At 37.9% G+C, this 10961-nt stretch overlaps 1 protein-coding gene across 1 annotated transcript in view; it reads left to right on the top strand.

The window, feature by feature from the left end:
- The window catches only part of LOC6034765 (serine/threonine-protein kinase MARK2), a 35307-nt gene extending 24693 nt beyond the window's left edge, over positions 1 to 10614 (top strand). Inside the window, exons 4-6 of the mRNA XM_038249155.1 lie at positions 6665 to 7119; positions 7193 to 8317; positions 9057 to 10614. Coding sequence (XP_038105083.1) covers positions 6665 to 7119; positions 7193 to 8317; positions 9057 to 9708 — 2232 coding nt within the window. The 3' untranslated portion in view covers positions 9709 to 10614. The remainder of the gene's footprint in view (positions 1 to 6664; positions 7120 to 7192; positions 8318 to 9056) is intronic.
- The last annotated feature ends 347 nt before the right edge of the window (positions 10615 to 10961 follow it).

Consider the following 10961-nt stretch of genomic DNA (forward strand, 5'->3'; position numbering starts at 1 on the left):
GACCCTAGAAATCCACAAATTCGGAACACTTTTTTCTTACGAATGTAAACAAACTTTGAATCTCTCCAGGAGTACTTATTTATTATCAAATAATGACTTCACACACTGAAACCAATGAAACTCAAGCTTAGTGATGTATTATACATGGTTTGATAACTTTTTTTGTGAAAATATCAGTTAAATTCAGGTGTTCCACAATTGTGGGAGGCACAATAACATCCCACAATTATGAAACAGGCCATTTAGAGGCAGTGTTTTGCTGCTCTGGACAAAATAGTCTTGGAATGAAGTTTTTTGTTCAAAAAGTACTACTTTTACTAGTGAAATAGCAAGATAATGTCTAAATGAAGGTTCTAAAAATAGTAGAGTCGACAGAAAAGCTACTTTTGGCATGCTATTGACAAATTATCATAAAAGTGTTCCGAATTTGTGGGATGACTGTACTGCAATTAAACACTCTAACGCCCATAGTTACTCCAGAGCACTATTCATTTTTAACTTCAGAATGAAATATCTTGACGACCAGGCAATTTTTCAACTTGGTTCAACCTGCACAGCTTTATGAAGACTGTTATCTTTCAGCCATTAAAATTTCATCCATTTTGGTCAATTCAGTGTCTAGTAATAATGTGAAACGTAAAAAATCTCGATTTTGCTCTGGGTGGGAGGGGGTTAAAGGGATAAGGGAAATTCTCCACGGTGTGCGCAAGTAAGTTTCGCTCATAGTTGGATGTGTTTTGGATAACAAAAATATTCAAAATTTTATTTTTTTAGTTTCTTGGAAATTCCACTGCGTCACAATATTTCCTTCTCTTGTGCAAATTTCACTTAAACCCAAAGGTATTCTCATTGCTCATTCTGCGAAGGCGTGTCGTCGCGCGAGTGTTTTAAGAGTTTCGCCACGGACAAAACGCAATGCATCAACCACATTTAAAAGCTGAATATCGCTTCCGTATCTGACCGAAAACGTGCTCGGCAGCGCCGGTTTGTTTCGAAACAACAACGAGAAAAAAAATCAACGAATATTGTGCCATATCATGCCTAAAAATAGTCCCCTCACTTACACTTGCGTCGCGACGCGATATTCGCACTGCTCTCTTGGCCTGCGTGCGTTTGTGCTGGCCCAGCATCGTTGGTGGGTTGCAATTTCAATCGAATAAATGCTACCGCACGCATAATAATCAACATATTTATAGAAAGTCGAAGCGCTGGACTTTTGGGTGCGCCCGCACTCGATTTTTTTTTCTGTCGCGAACACGTTGTGTGACAGACAAGAAGTGATACAATTTTGGGACTTGTCCATTCTAGAAAACACTTGTCCTGAATACATTTTCGAGAGTCTTGCGCTGGCAGCAAGAATGCTCGAGAAGCGTGTCACTTTTGTCCTAAAATATCTTATCTGTTTAGCCTTCTTTGTTGACAGGCGTCAGTTTTATTTGAAGTTGGTAAAAATATAAGTAAAATCATGTATTTACATTTACAAAGAATTACTATTCTCCAAACCCATAGTAATTGTCTTATAAAGCTGGTACACATTTTATTTATAGTTTTTGTCGTAAAATCCGATGCCTTACTTTTCAAACGTTTTCGAGACCTGAAATTAAGACGCTTCAAAAACTTGTGACAAGAAAATAGTAGTTTATGCAACAAGTTGCAAAAAAGAGGTTTTTTTTTCAGCATGAGTCGTACATTTATCGTGGTTCACACCCTTTGAACAGAATTATATAACAAATGTCTTTGCATTGCTGCCGTTCTACGCATAATTGTCCCATGTCATTTTTGGACGATTTTGACTTTATGACATTTTTAAGTTTAGTTTGATGTATACTTTAAGAAAAACACATAAAATCTGGTACTTTGTTCGGAAACTCATTAAAAACAACACCAAGTCTGTTTGTCCCATCGTTAAAGTTCTACGTATAATTGTCCCACCAAGTATTTTCTTACACGGAATCATAAGTTTTACTAAGCATTATGTATTGTTTGCCTGTTGTATAGCAAGATAATCACAAATAAGGGTTATAAACTGATAACTGGGGCGATTAGGGACACATACGGCGAATAGGAACCCACGGGACAATTATGCGTAGAAACACAGAAATCGGTCGAAAAATTTCAATCGCGTTTATCTCAGTTGCACTTTTTTGAACATGGGACAATTATGCGTAGAACGGCAGATTGCGTCAATGAATCGTTAAAATAAAAAAAATGAAAAGTATAACTTTTCCAAACATGTGCTTAAAAGTTAAACTTTTCGGCATCCATAACAGTGCTGAAAAGTAGAACATTTCAGTATTTGTTTTGAAAAGGGTTACTATTCGATTTTGTTATTTTTGGCACAGAAAAGTAGGCTGTTTCGTCGTTCAAGAATGACAGGACCGAGTCGGCTTTTGTAATTACATTTTTCTTAAAGCTGAGAGTGGTGTCACAAAGATCCTGGAATACAACTCTTAGGCTGGATTTTCATGGATCATGCAACGACATCGTAAGCACGAGCATCGAAATTTTTACGATGCTCTTGGATGGCGTTATGACTTAGCTATGACTCAAACCTAAATAACGGGCAGACCGCCATTTTTCCCGCAAGCGTTTCAAGAAGGAACGGTAGAAAATGGGAGAGAAACGCTTGGGGAAACGTCAACACAAAGCAACACGTGCACGGAAAAACCAAAGATAAAAATTTTAGACAAATGCAGGAGAACTTTTAATTTAGAACCATTCAAAATTTATTTCCGGATAGAACAAAATAATATTAATATTAACAATGTTTGGCAGCATTTAGAAGAGCACAACAAAAAAATTCAGAAATTCAGAAATTCGGAAATTCAGAAATTCAGAAATTCAGAAATTCAGAAATTCAGAAATTCAGAAATTCAGAAATTCAGAAAATCAGAAATTCAGAAATTCAGAAATTCAGAAATTCAGAAATTTAGAAATTCTGAAATTCTGAAATTCTGAAATTCTGAAATTCTGAAATTCTGAAATTCTAAAATTCTGAAATTCTGAAATTCTGAAATTCTGAAATTCTGAAATTCTGAAATTCTGAAATTCTGAAATTCTGAAATTCTGAAATTCTGAAATTCTGAAATTCTGAAATTCTGAAATTCTGAAATTCTGAAATTCTGAAATTCTGAAATTCTGAAATTCTGAAATTCTGAAATTCTGAAATTCTGAAATTATGAAATTATGAAATTATGAAATTATGAAATTATGAAATTATGAAATTATGAAATTATGAAATTATGAAATTATGAAATTATGAAATTATGAAATTATGAAATTCTGAAATTCTGAAATTATGAAATTCTGAAATTCTGAAATTCTGAAATTCTGAAATTCTGAAATTCAGAAATTCTGAAATTCTGAAATTCTGAAATTCTGAAATTCTGAAATTCTGAAATTATGAAATTCAGAAATTATGAATTTATGAAATTATGAAATTATGAAATTATGAAATTCAGAAATTATGAAATTATGAAATTATGAAATTATGAAATTATGAAATTATGAAATTATGAAATTATGAAATTATGAAATTATGAAATTATGAAATTATGAAATTCTGAAATTCTGAAATTCTGAAATTCTGAAATTCTGAAATTCTGAAATTCTGAAATTCTGAAATTCTGAAATTCTGAAATTCTGAAATTTTGAAATTCTGAAATTCTGAAATTCTGAAATTCTGAAATTATGAAATTCTGAAATTCTGAAATTCTGAAATTCTGAAATTATGAAATTATGAAATTATGAAATTATGAAATTATGAAATTATGAAATTATGAAATTATGAAATTATGAAATTATGAAATTATGAAATTTTGAAATTATGAAATTATGAAATTATGAAATTATGAAATTATGAAATTATGAAATTATGAAATTATGAAATTATGAAATTATGAAATTATGAAATTATGAAATTATGAAATTATGAAATTATGAAATTATGAAATTATGAAATTATGAAATTATGAAATTATGAAATTATGAAATTATGAAATTATGAAATTCTGAAATTCTGAAATTCTGAAATTCTGAAATTCTGAAATTCAGAAATTCAGAAATTCAGAAATTTCGAAATTCAGAAATTCAGAAATTCAAAAATTCAGAAATTCAGAAATTTAGAAATTTAGAAATTCAGACATTCAGAAATTCAGAAATTCAGAAATTCAGAAATTCAGAAATTCAGAAATCCTGAAATTCTGAAATACGGAAATACTGAAATTCTGAAATTCTGAATTTCTTAAATTATGAAATTAAGAAATTCTGAAAATATGAAATTAAGAAATTTCTTAATTTCTGAAATTCTGAAATTCTGAATTTCTGAATTTCTGAATTTCTGAATTTCTTGATTTCTTAATTTCTTAATTTCTTAATTTCTTTATTACTTAATTTCTTAATTTCTTAATTACTTAATTTCTTAATTTCTTAATTTCTTAATTTCTTTATTTCTTTATTTCTTTATTTCTTTATTTCTTTATTTCTTTATTTCATTATTTCTTTATCTCTTTATTTCTTTATTTGTTTATTTCTTTATTTGTTTAATTGTTTATTTCTTTATTTCTTTATTTCTTTATTTCTTTATTTCTTTATTTCTTTATTTCTTTATTTCTTTATTTCTTTATTTCTTTATTTCTTTATTTCTTTATTTCTTTATTTCTTTATTTCTTTATTTCTTTATTTCTTTATTTCTTTATTTTTTATTTCTTTATTTCTTTATTTCTTTATTTCTTAATTTCTTAATTTCTTAATTTCTTAATTTCTTAATTTCTTAATTTCTTTATTTCTTTATTTCTTTATTTCTTTATTTCTTTATTTCTTTATTTTTTATTTCTTTATTTCTTTATTTCTTTATTTCTTTATTTCTTTATTTCTTTATTTCTTTATTTCTTTATTTCTTTATTTTTTTATTTCTTTATTTCTTTATTTCTTTACTTCTTTATTACTTTATTTCTTTATTTCTTTATTTTTTTTTCTTTACTTGCTTTTCTTCTTAATTTCTCCCTCTCTTCTAACCTTCAGCCAGAACTATGATGCAATTATCAAATATTTATTCCATAAAAATAAATATGAAAAAAAATCTATTTTTTTCCATGTTTTCAACTTTCCGTGCATGGTAAACCGTACACACTTTGATCTAGCGTACTGTTTAAAAATGTTCTATGTTTATGGGAAACACTCGTGTCATAGGTGGCAATCAACATTTTCCTTGAATGACATACATTTCATGCTGTGAAATAAAATCAAAATTCTTTCTTGTTATTTGAAAACGTAAAAACCCACTTTAAAATAATTTGAGGTAGCCTATCGCCTCTTTTCAAAACTTTGTCGACATCAACATCAGCCGATTCCATTGTTGCCATTTTGGCATCGGAAAAATCTCATGTGTTTGCCACAAAACGCTTGAAACGCTTGCCTGCTTGAAATATTCACGGAAATATTTCACAGCGTTATTTGGTTTGTGTCCATGGTGTCGGGGCAGCAATATGGCTGACAGGACAGGCATCGAACTACGATGCACTGACATTTTAGCAAAGCATGGTAGTGACTATGCTTTCGATGTCGGTCATCTTACGATGCTCGTGCATCGAAAATCAAAAGTCGGAAAATCACATTTTCGGGGCTTTCCGGCAATTAGTATTTGTTTTTATTGTTCGTACTGCCATGAACAATCAATCTAAACTATTTTACCACTTAACTTGGTCGAAAAATATGAGTTTTCGACCAAATTTGACCACGAGCATCGAAAGCCGCTTTCGATGTCGGTCATCGAAAAATCCATGAAAATCCACCCTTAGAGTGTATATAATGTTCGATAGTGGCTCGTATTCAGTGATGTCCCTAAAATAATTTGGCCAAAGTAAGTGTACTCTTTGTATCCTTGAATACATAATTTTGAGTTTGAAGGAGGTTTGAACAATATTTTCTGAATTGTTATTTTTTCAAGGTTTGAGGGCAAGTTAAAACAAGGTTATTTAAATCTAAAATCTGAGAGCATGATATGTCTAAGCCTAAGCCGGGACAGGTGGTGTAGTGATATACATGGTTGCGTCTCATCCAAGATGGACTTGGCTTGTTCCCAGACGGTCCCGGTGGCATTTTTCGAGACGAGATTTGTCTGATCGGCCCGGTCTAACCTAGAGGTGAGGTCGTTGGCTCAGTCCAAGTCATCAGTCCTGTCTCGGTAGAATCGCTGTTAGGCAGTTGGACTCACAATCCAAAGGTTGGCAGTTCGAACCCTAGTTTCTTGTATGAATCTCGCAATAGAGAATGCCATAGAAATGCTGTGCTGAATAATTCTAAGGTTAAGCATAATAGCATTGCAGAGTAGAACATTCCAAAGTGCAATTCTAGAGTTTTTTTTAAAGGTCCTATAAACATATGAAACACAATAGCTTATACTGCCCATGTTCGCAAAAATGTCCCATATGCAAAAACAGCAAGTTGAGAAAAATGCATAAGGCTACTCCTGATTTCTAGAACAAAGTGCTGAATGCATTAGTCTTTTCTGAAAGAGGACACGAGTTTTAACCAAACTGCATCAATAACTCAAAAGTGATGAAAATGCATATGCGACATTTATGCAACCAAAAAAAAAAAAATCTGGAACACCTCAACATCACTAAATTATTATGTTTGCCTTTTCCCCTCTCTCCCTTTCCAGGTCGGAAGTGCCGAGTTTATGGCGCCGGAGGTGGTGGACCTGTTCGTGGGCGAGTCGAACTACTACGACAAGCGGTGCGACCTGTGGTCGCTGGGCGTGATCGCGTACATTCTGCTGTGCGGCTACCCGCCGTTTTCCGGCAATTGCGAGCAGGACTGCGGCTGGAACCGGGGCGAAAACTGCCGCACCTGTCAGGAGCTCCTGTTCGAGTCGATCCAGGAGGGTCGGTTCAGCTTCCCGGAGAACGACTGGATCGACGTGAGTGAAGAGGCTAAAGACTTGATCCGGGGCCTGCTGGTGAAGGAGGCGCCCAAGCGGCTCAGTGCCGCCGCGGTTCTCAACCATCCGTGGATTAAAATCACCGACGAGGGCGACTGCGTCGACGGGGTGAACTCTAGCGCGATCAAGGAGATGCAGCGCCGGCGGGTACTGAAAACACCGGGCATCATTCGACGGTAAGCGATTTTGACGCACGATCGTTGCGTTGTATCAAGTTGTTGATTTCATTTCCATTCCTTTCTTTTTTAGCAATCAGTCGGCCCGAGAACTGTCGCACTTTGCCGAGTCGGCGATGGCCGTGAAGCGCGTCATTTTGCAGCATTTCTCGATGCGCTACGATTACATGAACAAGGAGCGGCCAAATATCTATCAACCAGCAGATATCGTAGTGCCATCGACAAATTGTGAACCTGAGGTGGCTTTGGTGGCCGGTCCCGAGAAGCCCCAGCAGCAGGACACTTTGGTGGTTCGAACTGAACCACAGCCTTGTCCTCCATCGGTTGCCCGGTCAAGCTCCGTTATTCAGGTGCAGCAAAATACCGGTGGTGGAGGTGAACGATACGATGCGGACGAAGACGTTGGTTCGCTGACGCCCTCTCCCTCGACGTCACCGTCGTCCGTGTCTTCGTCCTCTTCAGCATCTTCTACTGATGTTCAGCGTTGTGAAGCCGACGCTGTGTACATCCCCATCAAAAAGTCATCTTCGACTTCTACGCTTACGCCGGACGCGTCGCCGGATACTTCGGCTTCTTCTCTGGTCCAAGCTGCCACCGTCGTCGCGGATGGCATCGATTCCATCACCTCAGCAGTACAACAATCACAAAAACAGCAGAACCAGCCAGAGTCGCCGCTGGCAGTCATCAGGGAGAAGAGCGCTCCTCCGTCCATCTCGTCCAGCTCGGTTAAGATTCCGCCCGAGCAAAACTGGCGATATCGGGGCCGCGACGACGACGCACACAAGTTTAAGCATCCGTCGTCGATTCTGGGCCCAAGCTACAACAATTCCTCCAGGGCACGGTACAATCAGCAACAGCCGCCCCAGCAGTACCGTAACTTTGGCTCGTACAACAATTACTACCACAACAATCAATACAACCAGAACGGAGGCAATGGCGGCGGCGGAAGTGGCTCCGGCAATCATCATAATCAGTATCGGAACGGCGGGTCAACCGGAGGCGGTGGCAAATCTTACTCCTATCGCCAACCGAAGAGCAATAATAACGAAACGGGTAGCATCGAGATCCGTACGCAGCCGCAGCAGCAGCAGCAGTCATGGCGTAGCCGTCAGAGCAACTTCTACAACGATGACGACGACGAGCTGGCCGACGGATCGCCTCACCGCCAGGGCACCGGCTACAGTACCAACAATGCACGGTGAGTATCGTATTCGGGGTTTGGTTGCTTACTTATTTGTTTCCACAAATATCTCGGGCGAGTATTCAAAAGGTTTGCTTCAAGGTGTTAGCTCTAAGGGACATTTCCGGCGCGGCAGGAGGTTGGTGCTTGACGAAAGCCATGGTATGCTGAAGGAGCTGACGATCTTAGATTGCAGAGCTGCAAACAGGCAAGCACGCAGAACCGCTGTTTTACAAAGGATTTAAACATAAAAAAAGAAATTACATAAATTGTTGCGTACCTGACATCAACCACTTGAAAGCATATCACATCCGGTGGGAATCCTACCGGAACAAGCGACCGAACGTGACCCAGTGCGGGAACTGCTTGCATCTTGACCACGAAACCAGGCATGAGCTGTGAGACTCCCCACAAGACGGACGAGTCCTAAGATCAAGACGCCGAGCCGAAGCCGGTGTGTCAACTGCGCTGGAGCCCACGAAGCCACGGGACGAAGCTGCCAAAAGCACGCGGAATTCATCTGGATGCAGGCGTCGAACCCAAAGCCACACAGAAGACGCTGACCCTTGCGCTGGCGGCATGAAGTTTAAGATCCCCGGTCCTGCCCTGGCCGCAGCACGTAAAGGACCTAATAAATATAAGCAATGAATAAAAAAAACCTTTTGAGTTAGAGTTGAGCCCTTTTGAATACTCTGCCGATGTATCAGTTTTCGAATAGATAGATTTATTAAACTGTTTTTTCTGCTGTCATCTACAGGACACAATCGGCCAAGTCGGATGCACCGGGTTACATCCATGGCACATCTATCAACAACAATCCTAATCACCATCAGTACAATCGTGGAGTAGCGGGAGTAACGACTACCAACAACCGGGTTAGTGTCACCGGTGGTGGTAGCGGTGGCGGCAACTATCGTCAGCAGCAGCAGCAATATCGCGAGCCGATTCCAGCGGCTGGACCTGGAATGATGATGCTCTATGACGACGGGGCCGGCAGGGGACGGACGGACGGAATTGGAGGAGGAGGGCGCAAGCCGACACAAAATATAAATACTTTGAACTGTGATCCAATAACAAATAATACTACTAATAAGTATAAGCATAATCCTACACACTCAAACACAATTGTTACCGCGCTGAAGCGAGAGACGAAGAACGGCTACCAGTCGATGATTGGAGCGCTGCGCATCAGCGACATGTACGACGAATACGGCTGCAACGGCAACAACGCCGGCCTGACTGTTGGCCTCTCGCCGCCGAACGAGTCCTTGCTGATGCAGCGTCGGCTCTCGCTGAAATCGCGCAGCATTTGTAACCCATCGACGGACTCCATTCAGCAGCAGCAACAACAACAGAAAAACAATCATCCATCATCACCACTACTACAACAATACAAATACAACTATTAGCAGCAGAAGCAGCAGCAGCAACAACCACATCAGCGCCAGACGCCAAACAACATCATCACGACAAAGAGTGGTTGAGCGCTGCCCCGAGTGCGCGCTGGAAAGCCGTTTTTTCCCTCTCACATCTCATTTCTCTACTGCTTTTCTGTTTCACTCTCTCTGCGCGGAATTGTTTTTTTTTTTTCTTTTAAAGTTCTGTTTCCCACTTTCATCCGATTTCCCCGGCCAAGATGATTATTTTTTTGAAATTGTAAAAATTCACTTTTACCCTATTTTATATCTTTAATTGCAAAGGTAGCAACACTTTCAAAAATGATTTACAAAAGCAAACGCGTTTAGGAGTAACAATCTTTATTTTTTCCACTCTCTCTTACGTTTGCTCTACATTATATGTTTCGAACGTGTAGTACAATGGCAGCAAAAGGAAGAAGGATCATCTAATAAAAAAAAGAAAGAATGCATACACAAATATTTTGGAACGATAACCGCGATGCGTATTTTTTTTTAAAATTAACACATCAACAACGACCTACCTTCATTAACACACACACACACACTTTGTACGTGACGAGCGCGCATAATTCCCAAACCAGCAGCAGGTTGAGTTTGTTTTACTACTTTAAAGAGTGCAGTGCAGTGAGCGACTTTCCCCCCGTCTTGAAGAAGATAATTGTTGTTATTTTACTGTTATTTTAAAATATCGTTCACTCCACAAAGATAGAGAGAGATGCTACCCGGAAAACAGGAGGGGGAAAGCTGACCAGCACTATCACTTACACAAGAATAAACCACAATAAAGAAGGGGAGAGAGAGGCTAGAAGACAGAAAAAGAATCAAATTCTTGAAAAAAAAATAATAAGTTACATTTAGTAACATGTGAATGCCATTGCTTGAATTCTGTGACAACAACAAAAAAAACCAGCAACAATTGTACGAAAAAACCAACCGAAATCAAGCGTTAAACCAAACAACACACACACAAGTACACATTGTTTAGCAGCTAAGTTAAAAGATATGAAATCAGACAGGATCGCCTCTCGAACATGGTTGTCGAACAAGTGTGTCGACAAACGGCCGTTGTATTTGAAACTTTTTGTTTTTTTTCATTATTGAATTGGAAATAAATCAACTACACACAAAAGTGCGCAGAAACGTTGTGAACGATAATATTATCGAGCTTCGATAGCGATGACGATAAATATCCCGTAGTAGGAAATTGGAGTGGTTTGAATAAAATGCGATATTCTGTGAAAAGT

The sequence above is a fragment of the Culex quinquefasciatus genome, chromosome 1, assembly GCF_015732765.1.
Source record: "Culex quinquefasciatus strain JHB chromosome 1, VPISU_Cqui_1.0_pri_paternal, whole genome shotgun sequence".
NCBI classification, from domain to species: Eukaryota; Metazoa; Arthropoda; class Insecta; order Diptera; family Culicidae; genus Culex; species Culex quinquefasciatus.